General features: G+C 47.7%; 1 protein-coding gene across 1 annotated transcript; it reads right to left on the reverse strand.

The window, feature by feature from the left end:
* Nucleotides 1-1983: 1983 nt before the first annotated feature.
* LOC145881648 (EH domain-binding protein 1) lies at nt 1984-27693 on the reverse strand. Its single transcript, XM_082978740.1, has 4 exons — nt 27393-27693; nt 23197-23270; nt 4130-4244; nt 1984-3240 (listed from the first exon to the last, which is right to left on the reverse strand). Exons 1-4 carry the CDS (start codon nt 27464-27466, stop codon nt 3150-3152), a joined length of 354 nt encoding a protein of 117 aa, XP_082834866.1. The 5' UTR covers nt 27467-27693; the 3' UTR covers nt 1984-3149.

Below are 27693 nucleotides of genomic sequence, written 5' to 3' on the forward strand. Positions count from 1 at the left end.
ATTTGTTAAGGCAACAAACAAATGTCCTTCACCGACTGGGGTGTAATCGTTTGTGAACGCCATTACAGCGCGCAGCTTTATTCAACAGATTATAGCCAACCCGTGATAACTGCAGTATAATACCACCTAGAAACAAAGCGCCTTGGGGGACGTAATATGTATGGATGTACAGTCGGTCCCAAGCAGGGAACCGATCAGCAAATTAATTGGAAAGTATTAGAAAGGCCAGGGAGGAGGTCAGCTGTCAAAACCTATTTTCTTTATATAATCGGGGATGGATGAGAGATAGGTAGTGGTTGCTGACTGTGACCATGGCTCCAAAACCAGCACACGGTCTCCAGCTCCGCGCCTCTCCAATTCAACTCAAACCCCCCTTGCCTTTTCCACTGCGTCAAAACCAGGCGAGGGAGAGAGGGACAGCATCTGTTCTCCGTACAAAGTGATTTGGGCTAATCTTCCTCCGAGGAAAAGGCTATATAGGCTACTCGGCATCGAGCTCAAAGAAAACCGGACGCAAATAGTAATTTCTAAACATGCATAAAGCGCAGGGGAATTCAGCAGAGCTCTATGTAATAAGCGTGGTTAAACGCGCGGCTCGCCAGTGTCCACAGTTAGACAGTAAAACACTTCTGTTGGTCTATTTCAACGAAAAGCACACTAGCATTTTAAAAACTTCTTACACACATAACTTACTTTTCATTTAGAAAATGTAGCCTACCACTTGCAAATGGGCAACAACTATGGCCTAACTAGGCTTACTTCGTTGTTGGAATATTTCAGAAATTTCGAATATTGCAAAACAATGAAATGAATGCAACATTTAAAAACGATTTAAAACTTCCCAAAAGTGAGGATGTAACACATTAAACGAAGACAATATCACATTATAAACAATACTAATACTATTCATTATTTGTAGGCTACAAGGAAAACATCAAATTAAATAAAAACAAATGAAATATAGGCCTAAGTTGTTGCTCAAACAGTCATGATCCAATAGTCGTTAAATATGATATTTCAGAGGCCTCCGGTAAAGTTGTGTACGAGGGCTAGTAGCCTAGTCTATTCCATAGAGCTCCAAAAACACCCCCAAACACCAGTTATGGACTATGAAAGTTTAGGACTTTATTGAAGACTTGTGTTATGACAGTGGAATAAATAATCAAACAGGTAAATGTTCACACGTTTAAGACAGCAGCTGCATTCAGATGTAGTGGAACCAATAGAAATACAACTACTAGAATGATCTGATATGCCCTTTCTGATAATTACATTTCTATTGTTGGAACCAGGAGATCGAAGCACAAATAAAAGCAACATATGATCTCTTCTTCAGTACATATACAATAAATATAAACAAAACGCCCTTTTGATTAAAAAGCAAGAAAAGCAAGAATATGACATGGTTGTGTCGTGATGCTGGTTCACTAATAACACGTTTAGCCCGTAGAATTCCTACTACCGACTAGAAAACGGAAATAAATAAAAGTTATTCTGCTTTCTTTGCTTTCAACTGCTTGCGGAATTGGTAAGGGAAAAAATTATAATTTTGTATGCCATTTGTCAGAGCGGTGATGAAATACACAAAATGATAGTTGGACACGACCCCCGCCTCAGCTCCGCTCCTTACCCCCCTACCCTTCCTCCGTCCCTCCCCCCTTATCCCCGCCTCAGCTCCGCTCCCTACCCTTCCTCCGTCCCTCCCCCCTTATCCCCGCCTCAGCTCCGCTCCTTACCCCCTTACCCTTCCTCCGTCCCTCCCCCCTTATCCCTGCCTCAGCTCCGCTCCTTACCCCCCTACCCTTCCTCCGTCCCTCCCCCTTATCCCTGCCTCAGCTCCGCTCCTTACCCCCCTACCGTCCCTCCCCCCTTATCCCCGCTCCTTACCCCCCTACCCTTCCTCCGTCCCTCCCCCTTATCCCTGCCTCAGCTCCGCTCCTTACCCCCCTACCGTCCCTCCCCCCTTATCCCCGCTCCTTACCCCCCTACCCTTCCTCTGTCCCTCCCCCTTATCCCTGCCTCAGCTCCGCTCCTTACCCCCCTACCCTTCCTCCCTCCATCCTTATCACCGAGCCAGCTCTTCTTCTGCAATGTTTGGTTAACTGCATTCAAGCGAACTAAAAAAATCATAACAGTTTTTCGGTTTATGAACTGCATCTTGAGATATCTTACCGTTAAAAACATTACACACAGTCAAGTAATAAACATAGCTTGAAAATACTGATATCGTGAATTATACCCTTTTTTTTTTAAAGTCCAACTGAAACAATAGACGTCAGTACAATATCATTGGCTATCATCACCAACGTCCCTATAAAACAACCTGTACTGTACCTCAACACCACTAGAAAGGAATCTCTGTCTCCAAGCTCCTCAACATTGAGACATTCTGCCAGAGAAATGAAATGAAATGTTCAGGACTCAGGTAAAACTCCATATAGGATACAACCTTGTCTTTTCACCTTTAGAATCAGGACATGATTATTTCAGATTTCAATCCCTCCCTTGGTAGGTTTCCACTGGGCTGTATATGCCATCATTTATATGTATATTAAATACAAGTACCTTGCTTGATAAAGCAACAATAACAAAATAAAACATTAGTGTATTGTATAAGCAGGACACATTTCCATGTCAGTATAAAGCTGGTTCAAGACATCATGGGGGCCCATCCTCACAGAGCCTTTAGCCCTCCCAAATGGATCCCTGTTTCCTATATAGTGAGGGGATCTGGTCAAAAGTAGTGCCCTTTATATGGAATAGGGTTGCATTTAGTTTAGCAGTAAAACCATCACAGCCCTGGACCAAAAAAACAACGACTGGATTTCAATTTCAGGTTCAAATAAACATAAAATACAGCTTTCTCAAATAGTCAATATAATAATAATAATGTCAATATAATGGTTTATTAATAACAATATGTCAATATAATGGTATATTAATAATAATAATTACAATAATAATAGTCAATATAATAATACAATTCTTGTATCGATCAAACAAATATTATAGCCTATATCTGTGTCTCAAAAGGCACTCTATTCCCTATATAGTGCACTATGTTACCCTGGTCAAAGTAATATATAGGACATAGGGTGTCATTTGGGACGTAGACTATATATGTGTTTGTGTGTGAAATGAAATGACAATCATTGAAGGACACACTTCTCTTCCTTCTTGGCCATCTTGCCTTTGTTCTGCTCTAGGGTTCTCTCCAGGTGTTCATCTTCCTCCTCCGCCCTGCGGAACACAGCCAGGCCAAAGGTTACAGGTCAGGGGTTAGAGATCAGGAGGTCACATGATTACAGGAGGGAGACAGGTAGAGGTATAGCAGACACAGGACTGTACACAGAGGCTGGGTGCCATGGCAACGGTCGCCATGCCACCTGTGAATGGAGCGGCGACACACCAGGAGAGCAGATTTGACCTTTAACCCCCTGCAGCATGTCACCCTATTGGCTGATATCAGTCTCTCTTTATGGTTGTGTGTGCACGTGAGTTTCTGTGCGTGTGACTGTGTGTGTGAGAGAGAGTGAAAATGTGTGCATGTTTGTGTATGTGTGTGAGAGAGAGTGAAAATGTGTGCGGGTTTGTGTATGTATCTGTGTGTGTGAGAGAGAGTGAAAATTTGTGCGTGTTTGTGTATGTATCTGTGTGTGTGAGAGAGAGTGAAAATGTGTGCGTGTTTGTATCTGTGTGTGAGAGTGAAAATGTGTGCGTGTTTGTGTATGTGTGTGTATCTGTGTGTGTGAGAGAGTGAAAATGTGTGCATGTTTGTGTATGTGTGTGTATCTGTGTGTGAGAGTGAAAATGTGTGCGTGTTTGTGTATGTGTGTGTATCTGTGTGTGAGAGTGAAAATGTGTGCGTGTATTTGTGTGTATCTGTGTGTGTGAGAGAGAGTGAAAATGTGTGTGTGTTTGTGTATGTGTGTGTATCTGTGTGTGTGAGAGAGAGTGAAAATGTGTGCGTGTTTGTATCTGTGTGTGAGAGTGAAAATGTGTGCGTGTTTGTGTATGTATCTGTGTGTGAGAGAGAGTGAAAATGTGTGCGTGTTTGTGTATCTGTGTGTGAGAGAGAGTGAAAATGTGTGCGTGTTTGTGTATGTGTGTATCTGTGTGTGAGACGTACTGTTTCTCCTGTGCATCGAGGTCTCTGACCAGCGCGTCTCGTTTGTTGACCAGTATGACCAGTTCATCCAGCAGCAGCTGCTCTCTTCTCTTCTGAGCCTCTGTCTTCTGCCAGTCTGGAGAGGAGAGAGAAGATTACCACCTACTACTACTACAGTACTACTACAGTACTGCTCTTCTGAGACACTGTCTTCTGCCAGCCTGGAGAGGAGAGAGAAGATTAGCACCTACTACTACTATAATACTACTACAGTACTGCTCTTCTGAGCCTCTGTCTTCTGCCAGTCTGGAGAGGAGAAGAGAGACAACAGCTCTCAATATGTTGTTGTTGTACTACTACTGATACTACTATTACTGATACTACTACTACTACTACTACTGATACTACTACTACTACTACTACTACTACTACTACTGATACTACTGATACTACTACTACTACTACTACTACTACTACTACTGATACTACTATCACTAGTGATACTACTACTGATACTACTACTAATACCACTACTACTACTACTACAACAACCACTGATACTACTACTACTGATACTACGATCACTAGTGATACTACTACTGATACTACTACTGATACTACTACTACTATCACTACTACTACTGATACTACTACTACAACCACTGATACTACTACTACTACTACAACCACTGATACTACTACTACTGATACTACTACTACAACCACTGATACTACTACTACCACCACTACTACCACCACCACAACCACTGATACTACTACTACCATTGATACTACTACTACCACCACTGATACTACTACTACCACCACTGATACTACTACTACTACCACTACAACTACCACAACTGATACTACTACCACTGATACTACTACCACTACTACTACCATTACCACCACCACTACTACTACTGATACTACTACCATTACCACTACTAATACTGATACCACTACCGATACTACTACCACCACCACTAATACTGATACCACTATCACCACTAATACTGATACCACTACCAATACTACTACCACTACTACAACCACTGATACTACTACTACAACAACCACTGATACTACAACTACTACTGATACTACCACCACTACTACTACAACAACCACTGATACTACTACTACTGATACTACAACAACCACTGATACTACTACTACCAATACTACTACTACCACCAATACCAATACTACTACCACTACTACCACCACCACCACTACTACCATCACTACCAATACTACTACTACAACCACTGATACTACTACTACAACCACTGATACTACTACTACTGATACTACTACCACAACAACCACTGATACTACTACTACTGATACTACCACCACTACAACAGTACTCCTGTCTCATCTTCCTGTCTCTTTCTCACATTTCCAAGTGTCTAAATAAAAGTCAAAATAGCAACAGCGAATAGAGAAGAACAAAAGGCCCAAATACAATGAATAAATCACAAAGGTTCCCTGAGTCCTATCCTCCAGTTCATCTAGCTAGCAGCTCCCAGGCCAACCAGGAAGGGGCCCACAGAGGCCAGATGCGACCCCATTCCAATCCCCTCTCCCTGCCTCCCCCTGGGGGAACCGTGTCCGCGGGAGTGCCCTCTCTCTGGGGCTCAGATATCCGCCTTCCTGGCGCGTGGCATCACCAGCTTCAGATCTACCCAACACCAGGGTAGATAGATCCAAAACCCTAACCCCATCATATCTGCATATCTACCCAACACCAGGGTAGATAGATCCAAAACCCTAACCCCATCATATCTGCATATCTACCCAACACCAGGGTAGATAGATCCAAACCCCTAACCCCATCATATCTGCTTATCTACCCAACACCAGGGTAGATATATCCAAACCCCTAACCCCATCATATCTGCATATCTACCCAACACCAGGGTAGATAGATACAAACCCCCAACCCCATCATATCTGCATATCCACCCAACACCAGGGTAGATTGATCCAAACCCCTAACCCCATCATATCTGCATATCCACCCAACACCAGGGTAGATAGATCCTAACCCCATCATATCTGCATATCTAGCCAACACCAGGGTAGGTAGATCCAAACCCCTAATCCCATCATATCTGCACATCTACCCAACACCAGGGTAGATAGATCCAAACCCCTAACCCCCATCATATCTGCATATCTACCCAAAACCAGGGTAGATAGATCCAAACCCCTAACCCCATATCTACCCAACACCAGGGTAGATAGATACAAACCCCAAACCCCATCATATCTGCATATCCACCCAACACCAGGGTAGAGAGATCCAAACCCCTAACCCCATCATATCTGCCCAACACCAGGGTAGATAGATCCAAACCCCTAACCCTATCATATCTGCATATCTACCCAACACCAGGGTAGATAGATCCAAACCCCTAACCCCATCATATCTGCATATCTACCCAACACCAGGGTAGATAGATCCAAACCCCTAACGCCATCATATCTGCATATCTACCCAACACCAGGGTAGATAGATCCAAACCCCTAACCCCATCATATCTGCATATCTACCCAACACCAGGGTAGCTGGATCCAAACCCCTAACCCCATCATATCTGCATATCTAGCCAACACCAGGGTAGATAGATCCTAACCCCTAACCCCATCATATCTGCATATCTAGCCAACACCAGGGTAGATAGATACAAACCCCTAACCCCATCATATCTGCATATCCACCCAACACCAGGGTAGATAGATCCAAACCCCTAACCCCATCATATCTGCATATCTACCCAACACCAGGGTAGATAGATACAAACCCCTAACCCCATCATATCTGCATATCCACCCAACACCAGGGTAGATAGATCCTAACCCCATCATATCTGCATATCCACCCAACACCAGGGTAGATAGATCCTAACCCCATCATATCTGCATATCTACCCAACACCAGGGTAGATAGATCCAAACCCCTAACCCCATCATATCTGCATATCTACCCAACACCAGGGTAGATAGATCCAAACCCCTAACCCCCATCATATCTGCATATCCACCCAACACCAGGATAGATAGATCCAAACCCCTAACCCCATCATATCTGCATATCTACCCAACACCAGGGTAAATCGATACAAACCCCAAACCCCATCATATCTGCATATCCACCCAACACCAGGGTAGATAGATCCTAACCCCATCATATCTGCATATCTACCCAACACCAGGGTAGATAGATCCAAACCCCTAACCCCATCATATCTGCATATCTACCCAACACCAGGGTAGATAGATCCAAACCCCTGACCCCATCATATCTGCATATCTACCCAACACCAGGGTAGATAGATCCAAACCCCTAACCCCCATCATATCTGCATATCCACCCAACACCAGGGTAGATTGATCCAAACCCCTAACCCCATATCTACCCAACACCAGGGTAGATAGATACAAACCCCTAACCCCATCATATCTGCATATCCACCCAACACTAGGGTAGATAGATCCTAACCCCTAACCCCATCATATCTGCATATCTAGCCAACACCAGGGTAGATAGATCCAAACCCCTAACCCCATCATATCTGCATATCCACCCAACACCAGGGTAGATAGATCCAAACCCCTAACCCCATCATATCTGCATATCTACCCAACACCAGGGTAGATAGATACAAACCCCTAACCCCATCATATCTGCATATCTACCCAACACCAGGGTAGATAGATCCAAACCCCTAACCCCATCATATCTGCTTATCTACCCAACACCAGGGCAGATAGATCCAAACCCCTAACCCCATCATATCTGCATATCCACCCAACACCAGGGTAGATAGATCCAAACCCCTAACCCCATCATATCTGCATATCTACCCAACACCAGGGTAGATAGATCCAAACCCCTAACCCTATCATATCTGCATATCTACCCAACACCAGGGTAGATAGATCCAAACCCCTGACCCCATCATATCTGCATATCTACCCAACACCAGGGTAGATAGATCCTAACCCCATCATATCTGCATATCTACCCAACACCAGGGTAGATAGATCCAAACCCCATCATATCTGCATATCCACCCAACACCAGGGTAGATAGATCCAAACCCCTGACCCCATCATATCTGCATATCTACCCAACACCAGGGTAGATAGATCCAAACCCCTGACCCCATCATATCTGCATATCTACCCAACACCAGGGTAGATAGATCCAAACCCCTAACCCTATCATATCTGCATATCTACCCAACACCAGGGTAGATAGATCCAAACCCCTGACCCCATCATATCTGCATATCTACCCAACACCAGGGTAGATAGATCCAAACCCCATCATATCTGCATATCCACCCAACACCAGGGTAGATAGATCCAAACCCCTGACCCCATCATATCTGCATATCTACCCAACACCAGGGTAGATAGATCCAAACCCCTAACCCCCATCATATCTGCATATCCACCCAACACCAGGGTAGATTGATCCAAACCCCTAACCCCATATCTACCCAACACCAGGGTAGATAGATCCAAACCCCTAACCCCCATCATATCTGCATATCCACCCAACACCAGGGTAGATTGATCCAAACCCCTAACCCCATATCTACCCAACACCAGGGTAGATAGATACAAACCCCTAACCCCATCATATCTGCATATCCACCCAACACTAGGGTAGATAGATCCTAACCCCTAACCCCATCATATCTGCATATCTAGCCAACACCAGGGTAGATAGATCCAAACCCCTAACCCCATCATATCTGCATATCCACCCAACACCAGGGTAGATAGATCCAAACCCCTAACCCCATCATATCTGCATACCTACCCAACACCAGGGTAGATAGATCCAAACCCCTAACCCTATCATATCTGCATATCTACCCAACACCAGGGTAGATAGATCCAAACCCCTGACCCCATCATATCTGCATATCTACCCAACACCAGGGTAGATAGATCCAAACCCCATCATATCTGCATATCCACCCAACACCAGGGTAGATAGATCCAAACCCCTAACCCCATCATATCTGCATATCTACCCAACACCAGGGTAGATAGATCCAAACCCCTAACCCCATCATATCTGCATATCTACCCAACACCAGGGTAGATATATTAATCCCACCATGCTTCTCAGAGTAGGAGTGCTGACATAGGATCAGTTTAGCCTTTTAAATCCTAATGAATAAGAGGAGGGATCTGATCCTAGATCAGCACTCCTACTCAGAGAAGCTTTGTGAATATGTGCTACCACAGATAAACTCTCTTGAGGAGAGAACATGTCTCGTATTATTAAAAAAGAAAAATACTTCAGTCCCATTAATCACACAGTTAGGGCCGGAAAAAGAACACAAAAAAGTAGCATTTTGGGGCCAAACACTGCAGTGAAATGTGGGGGGTAGAAATGTTGCGTTATAGTGGGCGGTGTTGGCCCTCTAACAGACAGTTAGTAGTCAGAGAGTTGTACAGCGTCATGTGACACATCTGGTTCAACCCCTTTACATCCATTCATATTTAAACACCTATTGATTTGAGAAGAAAAGGAATGTTGGAAAATGTCAGGCACTAAAATAAGTGCTCTGCATGCTTTATTAAAAAAATATATATTTCCCCTCTGGTTCGTCAAGTTGCACCGGCCTGTCATGTGTGTGCGTGTGTGTGTGTGTGTGTGTGTGTGGTGTGTGTGTGTGTGTGTGTGGTGTGTGTGTGTGTGTGGTGTGTGCTCCATGCTGGGCCCAGTGTGTTTGTCCCCCTGTACGGTCTGCTCTCTCTTCATTGGTCCAGCCACTCTTTGAAGTCGACCACAGAGCGAAATGAGCACAGTCCCATTATCTGGCCCCGCTACTCTCTCGCTCTCTCTGTTTCTCTCTCTTTCTTTCTCTTCTTCTGACCGTTTCTCTCTCTCAGGCACTAAACTACTCTCCTCTTCAGAGAGGTTGGTCATTAGTGTTTACCAGGGACTAATACCAATATGCCAAACATGGTTTTGATGTTTAAATGAAAGACCTGTGAAATGTCAAAAGGAGTAGACTACTCACTAAACTCACACAATGTGATGGAAAGTTGTCAGCTTCAAAATATACTTATTCCAAATAGAAAAGGTTATTCCTCCTTTGCCACACCTCCACTATCCCACAATTCCCCTGCACAAAGGTCTACCCACAGACGGGGAAAAAGTATCCAAAGCGGAGTTATAAAAAAAAACATCCCTCCTTTTCTGTGCCTCCCTCAACTGCTCTCTCTCTCTTTTCTACTTCCTCTCCCCTACTCTATATCCCTCTTTCCCCTCCCTCCCCCTTTCCTCTCCCCTCTTCTTGAGCCAAGAAGCCAAAGTTCCAACCCGCCAGGGGGATGCGGAAGCATGGAGCTGTCAATCAAAGCTGTGGTAGGTCCCGCCCCCCTCATTAGAAAGGTAAACAATAGAGGGACGATGACAGACATGGCCGCGCAAACGAGAGGGTAGAGAGCAGGCGTGAGTGTCTGTGTGCGCGAGAGAAAGTTTGTGTGTGTATGTGTGTGAGAAAGAGAGTGAGTGTGTGTGAGAAAGAGAGTGAGTGTGTGTGAGAGTGCGTGTAACCAGAAACCTGCGGTAAAAAAACCCCGCAGCCACTCATGGAAGGAGTGAGAGAAAGCCAGTGTTCACACACACACTCTCTCTCTCTCTCTCTCTCACTCTCTCTCTCTCTCTCTCTCTCTCTCTCTCACTCTTCTGTTTCACCCTCTCTCTTCTGTTTCACCCTCTATCTCTCTCTCTCTCTTGTGTTTCACCCTCTCTCTCTCTCTCTTGTGTTTCACCCTCTCTCTCTTGTGTTTCACCCTCTCAACGGTAACCATGTGAATCTGCACAAGACACAGAAGAATGCGCCAATTCAAATCCCCATGACCCCCACCCTTCCAATGCTCAATTTATTCAGGAGACCCAAACTGCTCCGAAGACCCCTTTCTCAGAACAGGACGGGGGAGAGCGAGTATGTTTGTGTTCTGGGCTTAAAATCTAGGTCCAACACATTTACCAGCACACACATACCCACAAACTAGCATTGATGAATCCCCAGATTTATAAAAACTTTGACATTTTACAGAGTAGTCAGCGAGTGATGTCTGGGGACGTCTCTTACTTCCACAGATCTCTCTTTAGTTGTGTTCTGTCGTTCGGTGGAATGGCCCCCAAGAGATAGCTTTGGCCAGGGGCCAACTGGAGTCAGGACACAAAGGCTGAGTCCCAAATGGAAACCTAATCCTGCCCATAGGGCGCTAATCCAAGGTAGTGCACTATGAAAGGAATAGGGTGCCATTTTGGACATTTGTAGTTACTGTGAAGTTACCTGCACCTTGTCTAGGACTAGTTACAGCTGCTTGACTAGCTGTATAGACAGCACCTCGTCTAGGACTAGTTACAGCTGTTTGACTAGCTGTATAGACAGCACCTCGTCTAGGACTAGTTACAGCTGCTTGACTAGCTGTATAGACAGCACCTCGTCTAGGACTAGTTACAGCTGCTTGACTAGCTGTATAGACAGCACCTCGTCTAGGACTAGTTACAGCTGCTTGACTAGCTGTATAGACAGCACCTCGTCTAGGACTAGTTACAGCTGCTTGACTAGCTGTATAGACAGCACCTCGTCTAGGACTAGTTACAGCTGCTTGACTAGCTGTATAGACAGCACCTCGTCTAGGACTAGTTACAGCTGCTTGACTAGCTGTATAGACAGCACCTCGTCTAGGACTAGTTACAGCTGCTTGACTAGCTGTATAGACAGCACCTCGTCTAGGACTAGTTACAGCTGCTTGACTAGCTGTATCAGTAGTAGTATATCTATTTTATACCAAGCGTGTGTATGAGTAGGTGTGTGTGTGTGACATTATATTGCGTGTCTGTCTGTGTGTGACATTATGTGTGTGTGTGTGTGTGTGTGCGCATTGTCACCCAACCCCTAGCTTATCTCCAGTTCCAGTCAACTTGCGATCCTGAAAGAGTTAGCAACATCATCAAAGGGTGCCCATGTGACAGGATTCCACACACACACACACACACACACACACACACACACACACACACACACACACACACACACACACACACACACACACACACACACACACACACACATACACACACACACACACAATACTAATTAATCCAGGGCTACAGCACCGCGGCCTTAGACCTGCAACAAAGCCCAAATAGATTTACACATGGGGGGAGTAGAAGAGGGGAGGGAGAGAGGGAGAGAGAGAGAAAGACAAATGGAGAGAGAGAGAGAGAGAGAGAGAGGGAGGGAGAGGGGTAGATGGTGAGAGAGATGGAGAGGGAGAGAGAGAGAGGGAGGGAGAGGGGTAGATGGTGAGAGAGAGGGAGAGAGAGAGAAAGAGAGATGGAGTAGAGAGGGAGAGAGAGAGAGGGGTAGATGGTGAGAGAGAGAGAGAGATAGAGGGGTAGATGGTGAGAGAGAGAGGGAGAGAGAGAGAGGGGTAGATGGTGAGGGGGAGGGAGAGATGGTGAGAGGGGGAGGGAGGGAGAGATGGTGTGAGAGGGGGAGGTAGAGATGGTGTGAGAGGGGGAGGGAGAGATGGTGTGAGAGGGGGAGAGAGAGATGGTGTGAGAGGGGGAGGGAGAGATGGTGTGAGAGGGGGAGGGAGAGATGGTGTGAGAGGGGGAGAGAGAGGGGGAGGGAGAGATGGTGTGAGAGGGGGAGGGAGAGATGGTGTGTGAGGGGGAGAGAGAGGGGGAGGGAGAGATGGTGTGAGAGGGGGAGGGAGGGAGAGATGGTGTGAGAGGGGGAGGGAGAGATGGTGTGAGAGGGGGAGGGAGAGATGGTGTGAGGGGGAGGGAGGGAGAGATGGTGTGAGGGGGAGGGAGGGAGAGATGGTGTGAGAGGGAGGGAGGGAGAGATGGTGTGAGAGGGGGAGGGAGAGATGGTGTGAGAGAGGGAGGGAGGGAGAGATGGTGTGAGAGGGGGAGGGAGAGATGGTGTGAGAGGGGGAGAGGAGGGGGGATAAACTACTGCATAGGATTACATATTGATTTTGAACATATAAAAAAGCTTATCATATCAAACCGTAACAAGAAAAGTGTGGGACCTGGCTCTGCATAAATCCCTTTAGAGATACTTTACCACACACACCCTCCGAGCCAGCCAAGTCACACGGTGTGTACGGAGAGGGGAGAGAAAGGTGTGTGTGTGTGTGTGTGTGTGTGGTGTGATTGTGTGTGTGGTGTGAGTGTGTGTGTAAACAGTAAGCAGATAAAGAGAGCACAGTAGATCAATTTGGTTGCAAGGAGATGAGAGCGTGGATTACAGATGGTGTGTGTCTGTAAGACTGTCTGTAAGCACTTTGGTGTGTGTACGTACCATTATATGTATGTGTGTTTAAAAGTGTGTGTGTGTGTGTGTGTGTGTGAGGGAGATGAGAGCCTGGTATACAGATGGTATTTTCACAGCCTGGCAGCAGACCAGGCAGACACAAGGAGGATCCTCTCTATCACCCTACATGTCTTTAAACAACATCAGGGCCTGTTTTATATACTCTCTCTTTCTCCCCCTCTCTCCTTCTCCTCCTCTCTCTTTTTTCTCCCCTCTCTCCCTCTCTCCTTCTCCTCATCTCTCTTTTTTCTCCCCTCTCTCCCTCCTCTAGGTGTTCTGTGATAGGGTCCAGTCCCCTGATCTTTAGGTTTCATTCTGTTCCTGATAAATCTTCAACTCTTACCAACTACTGACAGATCAATAACAGTATGGATCATAGACTGACAGTTCAATAACAGTATGGATCATAGACTGACAGATCAATAACAGTATGGATCATAGACTGACAGTTCAATAACAGTATGGATCATAGACTGACAGATCAATAACAGTATGGATCATAGACTGACAGATCAATAACAGTATGGATCATAGACTGACAGTTCAATAACAGTATGGATCATAGACTGACAGATCAATAACAGTATGGATCATAGACTGACAGTTCAATAACAGTATGGATCATAGACTGACAATTCAATAACAGTATGGATCATAGACTGACAGATCAATAACAGTATGGATCATAGACTGACAGTTCAATAACAGTATGGATCAGACTGACAGATCAATAACAGTATGGATCATAGACTGACAGTTCACAACTCAATAACAGTATGGATCATAGACTGACAGCTCACAGCTCAATAACAGTATGGATCATAGACTGACAGCTCAATAACAGTATGGATCATAGACTGACAGTTCACAGCTCAATAACAGTATGGATCATAGACTGACAGCTCACAGCTCAATAACAGTATGGATCATAGACTGACAGCTCAATAACAGTATGGATCATAGACTGACAGCTCACAGCTCAATAACAGTATGGATCATAGACTGACAGCTCAATAACAGTATGGATCATAGACTGACAGTTCACAGCTCAATAACAGTATGGATCATAGACTGACAGCTCACAGCTCAATAACAGTATGGATCATAGACTGACAGCTCAATAACAGTATGGATCATAGACTGACAGCTCAATAACAGTATGGATCATAGACTGACAGTTCACAGCTCAATAACAGTATGGATCATAGAGTGACAGTTCAATAACAGTATGGATCATAGACTGACAGCTCACAGCTCAATAACAGTATGGATCATAGACTGACAGTTCAATAACAGTATGGATCATAGACTGACAGCTCAATAACAGTATGAATCATAGACTGACAGTTCAATAACAGTATGGATCATAGACTGACAGATCAATAACAGTATGGATCATAGACTGACAGTTCAATAACAGTATGGATCATAGACTGACAGATCAATAACAGTATGGATCATAGACTGACAGTTCAATAACAGTATGGATCATAGACTGACAGCTCACAGCTCAATAACAGTATGGATCATAGACTGACAGCTCAATAACAGTATGGATCATAGACTGACAGCTCAATAACAGTATGGATCATAGACTGACAGTTCACAGCTCAATAACAGTATGGATCATAGACTGACAGTTCAATAACAGTATGGATCATAGACTGACAGCTCACAGCTCAATAACAGTATGGATCATAGACTGACAGTTCAATAACAGTATGGATCATAGACTGACAGTTCAATAACAGTATGGATCATAGACTGACAGCTCAATAACAGTATGAATCATAGACTGACAGTTCAATAACAGTATGGATCATAGACTGACAGATCAATAACAGTATGGATCATAGACTGACAGTTCAATAACAGTATGGATCATAGACTGACAGATCAATAACAGTATGGATCATAGACTGACAGTTCAATAACAGTATGGATCATAGACTGACAGTTCAATAACAGTATGGATCATAGACTGACAGATCAATAACAGTATGGATCATAGACTGACAGTTCAATAACAGTATGGATCATAGACTGACAGATCAATAACAGTATGGATCATAGACTGACAGTTCAATAACAGAATGGATCATAGACTGGATGGTATGGAAGCACACATTCTCCCACTATGCTGTGAGGCATCAGAATAAGTGGATATGCTGCTGGCTAACTGTATCAGTTTAATCATGTGAGAGGGTGTGAGTGTGACTGGTATGTATAAGCATGAGTGTGTGAGAGAGTGTGAGAGTGTGTATATATCTCTTCAAGTGTGTATATCTGTGTCGTTCACTGGTTTGATTACTCCAACGCAAGCGTCTCTCTGTCATCGACTGGCATGGACGTGTGTGTGTGCGCGAGCGTGTGTGTGTGTGAGAGAGCGAGAGTGTGTGTGTGTGTCTATCTCTGCAAGTCTCTCTGTCATCGGCTGGCCAACCAAATCAGCAATTACCTGCAAGCCACGCCATGCCACGCAGCCCAGTCATCACTCAATGGACCTGGCCAACCACCAAATAACAGCGGACACACACTCTCTTCCCTCACACACTATCTTTCTAGCAGAACTATCTGTACCGGGCCTGTGAAAGGTAGAGCATGATGAATGTTAAGTAGATCCCTGAGGAAGGAGAAGAGAGGAATGGAGAGAGAGGAGTGGAGAGTATAGAGGAGTGGAGAGAGAGAGAGAGAGGAGTGGGGAGAGAGGAGTGGAGAGAGAGGAATGGAGAGTATAGAGGAGTGGAGAGTATAGAGGAGTGGAGAGAGAGAGGAGTGGGGAGAGAGGAGTGGAGAGAGAGAGAGGAATGGAGAGAGGAGTAGAGATAGGAGTGGAGAGAGAGGAGTATAGAGTATAGAGGAGTGGAGAGAGAGAGAGAGAGAGAGAGAGAGAGAGAGAGAGGAGTGAGGAGTGGAGAGAGAGAGGAATGGAGAGAGAGGAGTGGAGAGAGAGGAGTAGAGATAGAGGAGTGGAGAGAGAGGAGAAGAGAAAAGGAGAAGAGGAGTGGGGAGAGAGGAGTGGAGAGGAGTGGAGAGGAGGAGCGATTGGAGAGAGTGGAGAGGAGAGGTGGATCAGCTACAGGACCTCTCCAGGACCATGGCCTGGCTTGTCCCACCTCTCCAGGACATTTACATACATTTACATTTAAGTCATTTAGCAGACGCTCTTATCCAGAGCGACTTACAAAATGGTGCATTCACCTTATGATATCCAGTGGAACAACCACTTTACAATAGTGCATCTAAATCTTTTAAGGGGGGGGGGGGTAGAAGGATTACTTTATCCTATCCTAGGTATTCCTTAAAGAGGTGGGGTTTCAGGTGTCTCCGGAAGGTGGTGATTGACTCCGCTGTCCTGGCGTCGTGAGGGAGCTTGTTCCACCATTGGGGTGCCAGAGCAGCGAACAGTTTTGACTGGGCTGAGCGGGAACTGTGCTTCCTCAGAGGTAGGGGGCCCAGCAGGCCAGTGGTGGATGAACGCAGTGCCCTTGTTTGGGTGTAGGGCCTGATCAGAGCCTGAAGGTATGGAGGTGCCGTTCCCTTCACAGCTCCGTAGGCAATCACCATGGTCTTGTAGCGGATGCGAGCTTCAACTGGAAGCCAGTGGAGAGAGCAGAGGAGCGGGGTGACGTGAGAGAACTTGGGAAGGTTGAACACCAGACGGGCTGCGGCGTTCTGGATGAGTTGTAGGGGTTTAATGGCACAGGCAGGGAGCCCAGCCAACAGCGAGTTGCAGTAATCCAGACGGGAGATGACAAGTGCCTGGATTAGGACCTGCGCCGCTTCCTGTGTGAGGCAGGGTCGTACTCTGCGAATGTTGTGGAGCATGAACCTACAGGATCGGGTCTCCGCCTTGATGTTAGTGAAGAACGACAGGGTGTTGTCCAGGATCACGCCAAGGTTCTTAGCACTCTGGGAGGAGGACACAAGGGAGTTGTCAACCGTGATGGCGAGATCATGGAACGGGCAGTCCTTTCCCGGGAGGAAGAGCAGCTCCGTCTTGCCGAGGTTCAGCTTGAGCTGGTGATCCGTCATCCACACTGATATGTCTGACAGACATGCAGAGATGCGATTCGCCGCCTGGTTATCAGAAGGGGGAAAGGAGAAGATTAATTGTGTGTCGTCTGCATAGCAATGATAGGAGAGACCATGTGAGGATATGACAGAGCCAAGTGACTTGGTGTATAGCGAGAATAGGAGAGGGCCTAGAACAGAGCCCTGGGGGACACCAGTGGTGAGAGCGCATGGTGCGGAGACAGATTCTCGCCACGCCACCTGGTAGGAGCGACCTGTCAGGTAGGACGCAATCCAAGCGTGGGCCGCGCCGGAGATGCCCAACTCGGAGAGGGTGGAGAGGAGGATCTGATGGTTCACAGTATCAAAAGCAGCAGATAGGTCTAGAAGTATGAGAGCAGAGGAGAGAGAGTTAGCTTTAGCAGTGCGGAGAGCCTCCGTGACACAGAGAAGAGCAGTCTCAGTTGAATGCCCAGTCTTGAAACCTGACTGATTAGGATCAAGAAGGTCATTCTGAGAGAGATAGCAGGAGAGCTGGCCAAGGACGGCACGTTCAAGAGTTTTGGAGAGAAAAGAAAGAAGGGATACTGGTCTGTAGTTGTTGACATCGGAGGGATCGAGTGTAGGTTTTTTCAGAAGGGGTGCAACTCTCGCTCTCTTGAAGATGGAAGGGACGTAGCCAGCGGTCAAGGATGAGTTGATGAGCGAGGTGAGGAAGGGGAGAAGGTCTCCGGAAATTGTCTGGAGAAGAGAGGAGGGGATAGGGTCAAGTGGGCAGGTTGTTGGGCGGCCGGCCGTCACAAGACGTGAGATTTCATCTGGAGAGAGAGGGGAGAAAGAGGTCAAAGCACAGGGTAGGGCAGTGTGAGCAGGACCAGCGGTGTCGTTTGACTTAGCAAACGAGGATCGGATATCGTCAACCTTCTTTTCAAAATGGTTGACGAAGTCATCCGCAGAGAGGGAGGAGGGGGGGGAGGGGAAGGAGGATTCAGGAGGGAGGAGAAGGTAGCAAAGAGCTTCCTAGGGTTAGAGGCAGATGCTTGGAATTTAGAGTGGTAGAAAGTGGCTTTAGCAGCAGAGACAGAAGAGGAGAATGTAGAGAGGAGTGAGTGAAAGGATGCCAGGTCCGCAGGGAGGCGAGTTTTCCTCCATTTCCGCTCGGCTGCCCGGAGCCCTGTTCTGTGAGCTCGCAGTGAGTCGTCGAGCCACGGAGCAGGAGGGGAGGACCGAGCCGGCCTGGAGGATAGGGGACAGAGAAAATCAAAGGATGCAGAAAGGGAGGAGAGGAGGGTTGAGGAGGCAGAATCAGGAGATAGGTTGGAGAAGAATTGAGCAGAGGGAAGAGATGATAGGATGGAAGAGGAGAGAGTAGCGGGAGAGAGAGAGCGAAGGTTGGGACGGCGCAATACCATCCGAGTAGGGGCAGAGTGAGAAGTGTTGGATGAGAGCAAGAGGGAAAAGGATACAAGGTAGTGGTCGGAGATTTGGAGGGGAGTTGCAATGAGATTAGTGGAAGAACAGCATCTAGTAAAGATGAGGTCAAGCGTATTGCCTGCCTTGTGAGTAGGGGGGGAAGGTGAGAGGGTGAGGTCAAAAGAGGAGAGGAGTGGAAAGAAGGAGGCAGAGAGGAATGAGTCAAAGGTAGACGTGGGGAGGTTAAAGTCACCCAGAACTGTGAGAGGTGAGCCATCCTCAGGAAAGGAACTTATCAAGGCGTCAAGCTCATTGATGAACTCTCCAAGGGAACCTGGAGGGCGATAAATGATAAGGATGTTAAGCTTGAAAGGGCTGGTAACTGTGACAGCATGGAATTCAAATGAGGAGATAGACAGATGGGTCAGGGGAGAAAGAGAGAATGTCCACTTGGGAGAGATGAGGATTCCAGTGTCACCACCCCGCTGGCTCGATGCTCTAGGGGTATGCGAGAACACGTGGGCAGACGAAGAGAGAGCAGTAGGAGTAGCAGTGTTATCTGTGGTAATCCATGTTTCCGTCAGCGCCAGGAAGTCTAGGGACTGGAGGGTAGCATAGGCTGAGATGAACTCAGCCTTGTTGGCTGCAGACCGGCAGTTCCAGAGGCTGCCGGAGACCTGGAACTCCACGTGGGTCGTGCGCTCTGGGACCACCAGGTTGGAGTGGCAGCGGCCACGCGGTGTGAAGCGTTTGTATGGCCTGTGCAGAGAGGAGAGAACAGGGATAGACAGACACATAGTTGACAAGCTACAGAAGTGTTGTTTCTTGTATTATTGTCTCCTGTGTCTTTAGAGAACTGTTTCACTTTGATATCCTTTTTCTTCTGTCCTGATTTTCTCTTTCTTTTCTTCTGTTAACTAGATATTCTTTGTTGTTCTTCGTTAGCTAGCTAGCTTCTTCCAAAAGAGTCCCTAGCAACTGCTTAGCAACTGGTAAACAATTCAGCTAGCTAAGATAACTACAATTTTATGAAAAATAGTTATTTTTCAAAAGCCTATCTTCTTTGTTTGTTGCTTGTTTTTTCTCCTATTCAGTCTTGCAGTTTTCTTTTGCTTTTTTCCGATGTACTTCACTCTAAAAACCATGTAAATTTCAATATTTGTAGGAGCTCATTTTTCAGCTGCTGCTGCTCAAATTGGAGTTCCGGAACACCAAGGACCATGGTCTAGGCTTGTCCCACCTCTCCAGGACCATGGCCTGGCTTGTCCCACCTCTCCAGGACCATGGCCTGGCTTGTCCCACCTCTCCAGGACCATGGCCTGGCTTGTCCCACCTCTCCAGGACCATGGTCTAGGCTTGTCCCACCTCTCCAGGACCATGGTCTAGGCTTGTCCCACCTCTCCAGGACCATGGTCTAGGCTTGTCCCACCTCTCCAGGACCATGGCCTGGCTTGTCCCACCTCTCCAGGACCATGGCCTGGCTTGTCCCACCTCTCCAGGACCATGGTCTAGGCTTGTCCCACCTCTCCAGGACCATGGCCTGGCTTGTCCCACCTCTCCAGGACCATGGTCTAGGCTTGTCACACCTCTCCTGGACCATGGCCTGGCTTGTCCCACCTCTCCAGGACCATGGTATAGGCTTGTCCCACCTCTCCAGGACCATGGTCTAGGCTTGTCCCACCTCTCCAGGACCATGGCCTGGCTTGTCCCACCTCTCCAGGACCATGGCCTGGCTTGTCACACCTCTCCAGGACCATGGTCTAGGCTTGTCCCACCTCTCCAGGACCATGGCCTGGCTTGTCCCACCTCTCCAGGACCATGGCCTGGCTTGTCCCACCTCTCCAGGACCATGGTCTAGGCTTGTCCCACCTCTCCAGGACCATGGCCTGGCTTGTCCCACCTCTCCAGGACCATGGCCTGGCTTGTCCCACCTCTCCAGGACCATGGTCTAGGCTTGTCACACCTCTCCTGGACCATGGCCTGGCTTGTCCCACCTCTCCAGGACCATGGTCTAGGCTTGTCCCACCTCTCCAGGACCATGGCCTGGCTTGTCCCACCTCTCCAGGACCATGGCCTGGCTTGTCCCACCTCTCCAGGACCATGGTCTAGGCTTGTCACACCTCTCCTGGACCATGGCCTGGCTTGTCCCACCTCTCCAGGACCATGGTCTAGGCTTGTCCCACCTCTCCAGGGCCATGGCCTGGCTTGTCCCACCTCTCCAGGACCATGGCCTGGCTTGTCCCACCTCTCCAGGACCATGGTCTAGGCTTGTCCCACCTCTCCAGGACCATGGTCTAGGCTTGTCCCACCACTCCAGGACCATGGCCTGGCTTGTCCCACCTCTCCAGGACCATGGTCTAGGCTTGTCCCACCTCTCCAGGACCATGGCCTGGCTTGTCCCACCTCTCCAGGACCATGGCCTGGCTTGTCCCACCTCTCCAAGACCATGGCCTGGCTTGTCCCACCTCTCCAGGACCATGGCCTGGCTTGTCCCACCTCTCCAGGACCATGGCCTGGCTTGTCACACCTCTCCACCTCTCATACTCTGCTGCTCATGCACTCAATTCACACACACACCTGTGTGCAAAGGATTCATCCTCTCACAGTTATTGTTGTTATTGTATCATGACGTTTTATGTCAATTATGTTTTACAGATTACTATGCTTTAATTTTAACATTTGTATTCCTTATCCCCATGTGACCATGTGTTGTGACCATGTGACCATGTGTTGTGACCATGTATTGTGACCACGTGTTGTGACCATGTGACGATGTGCTGTGACCATGTGTTGTGACCATGTGTTGTGACCATGTGTTGTGACCACGTGACCATGTGTTGTGACCATGTGTTGTGACCACGTGACCATGTGTTGTGACCATGTGTTGTTACCATGTGTTGTGACCATGTGTTGTGACCATGTGTTGTGACCATGTGTTGTGACCATGTGTTGTGACCATGTGTTGTGACCACGTGACCATGTGTTGTGACCATGTGTTGTGACCATGTGTTGTTACCATGTGTTGTGACCATGTGTTGTGACCACGTGTTGTGACCACGTGTTGTGACCACGTGTTGTGACCATGTGGAAAAGGCACTTAGAACAATGTAATAAAATGTAAAGTTCAGAGCAGGTTTGTCAGGTGTCTTTGTCAGGTGTCTGACTGCATTACCTGTTGCTTCCCTCTCTAAATACAGGCTGGCTGGCGTGTGGCAGACAAGAGCAATCAATCCCTAACCAGGATATGTTCCTACTCTCTTGCTCCTGCTCGGCTATGCATGTCTGTCTACTCAACACACACACACACACACACACACACACACACACACACACACACACACACACACACACACACACACACACACACACACACACACACACACACACACACACACACACACACACACACACACACACACACACACACACACACACACACACACACACACACACACACACACTCCCCCCTCCTCCCTACACACACCTGCCCAGTCCCTTCCACCGCCACCAGCTAATTACAATTGATTTAATATGGATCAGGTTGCTTATCAGGTGGAGAAAGAAATTACCATGGCCGATGCAGAGGTGCAGGCAGGTCAACATTGAATGGAGAAATCAATTTGCATTGATTGTCAAAAGGTTCATTTTTCACAAAGAGGACACAGTGAAAGGGATTAAAGTTGGGTTTCGGCTGGACAACTTTGATACCACACAACAGTGGTGCTTTTCAGCCGGTACCAGAACACACAACAACCTACCTGGATAACGTAGCTACTAGCTAGCTGGCTTTTAATCCTCCATGTCAGTCAGCGGGGCTAGATTTCAAACCAGGGTGTTGATAATGGTATTCAGGCCTAGTATGGCTGTTAGATAGCACTGATCACACAGCATCAGTCCAGATCTCCTGGCTGAGGAGGATCCTCCTAGTAACCACCTAGCAACCTGTGGTTAGGATCCTGGCTGAGGAGGATCCTCCTAGTAACCACCTAGCAAGCTGTGGTTAGGATCCTGACTGCAAGGAAGTACTATTATTCAGAGCAGGATTGATTAATAGCCAGTGTACCAGTAGATAGGAGTAAAATCACGACCCATAAAGGTACAGGTAATGTATTTGAAGTATTTCTCCCCATTTCCACTTTCCTACTTAAACATACCCACCCTCTCTAATCGTCTCTTCCCTCCCCCTCCCTCCTCCCCACCCGCTCAACCCCCTGGCCTAACTTCACCCGTCATAAGAGCATGTTCTAAATGACCAAAGGGTAAATGTCTTACCCTCGATGGCCATCATGGCTCTCAGCTCTCTGTTGAGCAGCTCGAAGCGTCGCTCCAGATCGTGCTCCTTCTCCCTGTGGCAGTAAGTTGGAACAAAGTTCATCAATATGTTAATGACTAAATCATTAAGCACTTAGAAGAAGTCTGCAATAAACATCGATTCAGCCAGTCGGCTGGACCTTCTCCCTTCTCTCCACACATTAATCTACTGCAAATATCTGATACACAAACATACCCCAACCCGGGGCCCTGCCTGGGCTGGTCTGCTAAAACCCTGTGTGTGGGTGAGAGGGGGACAGAGAGGGAGAGAGAGTGAAAGAGAGGGAGAGAAAGAAATGGAGGGAGGGAAAGAGAAAGAGGGAGTGACAGACAGAAGTAGGGGGAAAGAAAGCGAAGGAGAGACAGGGAAAAGGAGAGGAGGGACAGGTAGAGACATGGAGAGACAGGGAAAAGGAGAGGAGGTGAGGGACAGGTAGAGAGATGGAGAGACAGGGAAAAGGAGAGGAGGGACAGGTAGAGAGATGGAGAGACAGGGAAAAGGAGAGGAGGTGAGGGACAGGTAGAGAGATGGAGAGACAGGGAAAAGGAGAGGAGGGACAGGTAGAGACATGGAGAGACAGGGAAAAGGAGAGGAGGTGAGGGACAGGTAGAGAGATGGAGAGACAGGGAAAAGGAGAGGAGGTGAGGGACAGGTAGAGAGATGGAGAGACAGGGAAAAGGAGAGGAGGGACAGGTAGAGAGATGGAGAGACAGGAAATAGAAGAGGAGGGACAGGTAGAACGATGGAGAGACGGAAAAGGAGAGGAGGGACAGGTAGAGACATGGAGAGACAGGGAAAAGGAGAGGAGGTGAGGGACAGGTAGAACGATGGAGAGACAGGGAAAAGGAGAGGAGGGACAGGTAGAGACATGGAGAGACAGGGAAAAGGAGAGGAGGTGAGGGACAGGTAGAACGATGGAGAGACAGGGAAAAGGAGAGGAGGGACAGGTAGAGACATGGAGAGACAGGGAAAAGGAGAGGAGGTGAGGGACAGGTAGAACGATGGAGAGACAGGGAAAAGGAGAGGAGGGACAGGTAGAGAGATGGAGAGACAGGGAAAAGGAAAGGAGGGACAGGTAGAGACATGGAGAGACAGGGAAAAGGAGAGGAGGGACAGGTAGAGACATGGAGAGACAGGGAAAAGGAGAGGAGGTGAGGGACAGGTAGAACGATGGAGAGACAGGGAAAAGGAGAGGAGGGACAGGTAGAGACATGGAGAGACAGGGAAAAGGAGAGGAGGTGAGGGACAGGTAGAACGATGGAGAGACAGGGAAAAGGAGAGGAGGGACAGGTAGAACGATGGAGAGACAGGGAAAAGGAGAGGAGGGACAGGTAGAGAGATGGAGAGACAGGGAAAAGGAGAGGAGGGACAGGGAGAGAGATGGACAGGGAAAAGGAGAGGGGACGGAACCAAACAGAACAGGAGGGTGTGGCGGTATGAGGTGTGTGTGTGAGGGGGTAATGTCTGGGCGGTAGGGGGGGTAATGTCTGGACGGTAGGGGGTAATGTCTGGGCGGTAGGGGGGGTAATTTCTGGGCGGTAGGGGGGGTAATGTCTGGGCGGTAGGGGGGTAATGTCTGGGCGGTAGGGGGGTAATGTCTGGGCGGTAGGGGGGGTAATGTCTGGGCGGCAGGGGGGGTAATGTCTGGGCGGTGGGGGGGGTAATGTCTGGGCGGAGGGGGGATAATGTCTGGGCGGTAATGTCTGGGCGGTAATGTCTGGGCGGTGGGGGGGTAATGTCTGGGCGGGGGGGGGGGTAATGTCTGGGTGGTGGGGGGGTCATGTCTGGGCGGTAGGGGGGTAATGTCTGGGCGGTAGGGGGGTAATGTCTGGGCGGTAGGGGGGTAATGTCTGGGCGGAGGGGGGGTAATGTCTGGGCGGAGGGGGGGTAATGTGTGGGCGGTAATGTCTGGGCGGTGGGGGGGTAATGTCTGGGCGGAGGGGGGGTAATGTCTGGGCGGAGGGGGGGTAATGTCTGGGCGGAGGGGGGGTAATGTCTGGGCGGTAGGGGGGGTAATGTCTGGGCGGCAGGGGGGGTTATGTCTGGGCGGTAGGGGGGGTAATGTCTGGGTGGTAGGGGGGGTAATGTCTGGGCGGTAGGGGGGGTAATGTCTGGGCGGTAAGGGGGGTAATGTCTGGGTGGTAAGGGGGGTAATGTCTGGGTGGTAAGGGGGGTAATGTCTGGGTGGTAGGGGGGTAATGTCTGGGCAGTAGGGCTACAAATTTAATTCCCCTTCTTTCAGATGGTTTAGAAAACGAGCTAATTTTCCCCATAATAGAATTTGTCCTTCAGAGGCGCTTTTCTGCCACAAAGAGAGAAATGAAAGAGGTAGTAATCAGACCCTCTATCAATTGGCCACTTTAAACACCCTCCCCGCTCTCTCCTTCTCTCTCTCTCTCTCTCTCTCTCACACCATATAATGTGATTGATTATATGAATACTTCAGTCTCTTGTTCTCTCTGGCCCTTTGAAATCCTGCGAGGGAGGAAGAAATGAAAAGGAGAGAGAGAGAGAGAATGAAAAGGAGAGCAGTGTTTCCACCTGTCCACCTAGTGGCTGAGTGACCACACAAAGCTTGTCATAAATGGCACTACTTTTGACCAGGAGATGGTTAGGGGACTTACAGTAGAGAGGCTTAGGGGAACATACATTAGAGGGGGTTATGGGAACTTACAGTCGAGGGGGTTAGGGGCACTTACAGTAGAGAGGGTTAGGGGGACTTACAGTCGAGGGTGTTAGGGGAACTTACAGTCGAGGGGGTTAGGGGAACTTATTAGGGTTAGGGGAAGTTACAGTAGAGGGGGTTAGGGGAACTTACAGTCGAGGGGTTTAGGGGAACTTACAGTCGAGGGGGTTAGGGGAACTTACAGTCGAGGGGGTTAGGGGAACTTACAGTAGAGGGGGTTAGGGGAACTTATAGTAGAGGGGGTTAGGGGAACTTACAGTCGAGGGGGTTAGGGGAACTTACAGTCGAGGGGGTTAGGGGAACTTACAGTCGAGGGGGTTAGGGTAACTTACAGTCGAGGGGGTTAGGGGAACTTACAGTAGAGGGGGTTAGGGGAACTTAAAGTAGAGGGGGTTAGGGGAACTTACAGTAGAGGGGGTTAGGGGAACTTACAGTAGAGGGGTTAGGGGAACTTACAGTAGAGAGGGTTAGGGGAACTTACAGTAGAGAGGGTTAGGGGAACTTACAGTAGAGAGGGTTAGGGGAACTTACAGTAGAGGGGGTTAGGGGAACTTTCAGTCGAGGGGGTTAAGGGAACTTACAGTAGAGGGGGTTAAGGGAACTTACAGTAGAGAGAGTTAGGGGACTTACAGTAGAGAGAGTTAGGGGACTTACAGTAGAGAGAGTTAGGGGACTTACAGTAGAGAGAGTTAGGGGACATACAGTAGAGAGATTTAGGGGACATACAGTAGAGAGAGTTAGGGGACATACAGTAGAGAGATTTAGGGGACATACAGTAGAGAGAGTTAGGGGACATACAGTAGAGAGATTTAGGGGACTTACAGTAGAGAGAGTTAGGGGACTTACAGTAGAGAGAGTTAGGGAACTTACAGTAGAGAGAGTTAGGGGACTTACAGTAGAGAGAGTTAGGGGACTTACAGTAGAGAGAGTTAGGGAACTTACAGTAGAGAGAGTTAGGGAACTTACAGTAGAGAGAGTTAGGGGACTTACAGTAGAGAGAGTTAGGGAACTTACAGTAGAGAGAGTTAGGGAACTTACAGTAGAGAGAGTTAGGGGACTTACAGTAGAGAGAGTAAGGGAACTTACAGTAGAGAGAGTTAGGGGACTTACAGTAGAGAGAGTTAGGGAACTTACAGTAGAGAGAGTTAGGGAACTTACAGTAGAGAGAGTTAGGGAACTTACAGTAGAGAGAGTTAGGGGACTTACAGTAGAGAGAGTTAGGGAACTTACAGTAGAGAGAGTTAGGGAACTTACAGTAGAGAGAGTTAGGGGACTTACAGTAGAGAGAGTTAGGGGACTTACAGTAGAGAGAGTTAGGGAACTTACAGTAGAGAGAGTAAGGGAACTTACAGTAGAGAGAGTTAGGGGACTTACAGTAGAGAGAGTTAGGGAACTTACAGTAGAGAGAGTTAGGGAACTTACAGTAGAGAGAGTTAGGGGACTTACAGTAGAGAGAGTTAGGGGACTTACAGTAGAGAGAGTTGGTTCTGTCTCCTGATCAGGGCGTTCTTCTTGTTGACCAACATGAACCACTCCTGCATCATGGCCTCTTCCTCTTCCTTACTGTTCCCTGGAACACAACGGCTCCATTAAACACATGGAACAACCCACACCAAATGTATTACCTAACAACCACATCACCTAACAACCACATAACATAACCACCTAACAACCACATCACCTAACAACCACATAACATAACCACCTAACAACCACATCACCTAACAACCACATAACATAACCACCTAACAACCACCTAACAATCCCCTAG

The sequence above is a fragment of the Salmo salar genome, chromosome 01 (genome assembly GCF_965601325.2).
Source record: "Salmo salar chromosome 01, fSalSal1, whole genome shotgun sequence".
NCBI lineage: Eukaryota > Metazoa > Chordata > Actinopteri > Salmoniformes > Salmonidae > Salmo > Salmo salar.

What these genes read in the sequence shown, in the direction of transcription:
- LOC145881648 (XM_082978740.1), bottom strand. Translation starts at nt 27,466, where the DNA reads ATGATGCAGGAGTGGTTCATGTTGGTCAACAAGAAGAACGCCCTGATC. An exon ending in CAGAACCAACTCTCTCTACT is followed by an intron (nt 23,271 to 27,392) that starts GTAAGTCCCCTA and finishes TTACTGCCACAG; the next exon opens with GGAGAAGGAGCACGATCTGG. An exon ending in AGCCATGATGGCCATCGAGG is followed by an intron (nt 4,245 to 23,196) that starts GTAAGACATTTA and finishes TCTCCTCTCCAG; the next exon opens with ACTGGCAGAAGACAGAGGCT.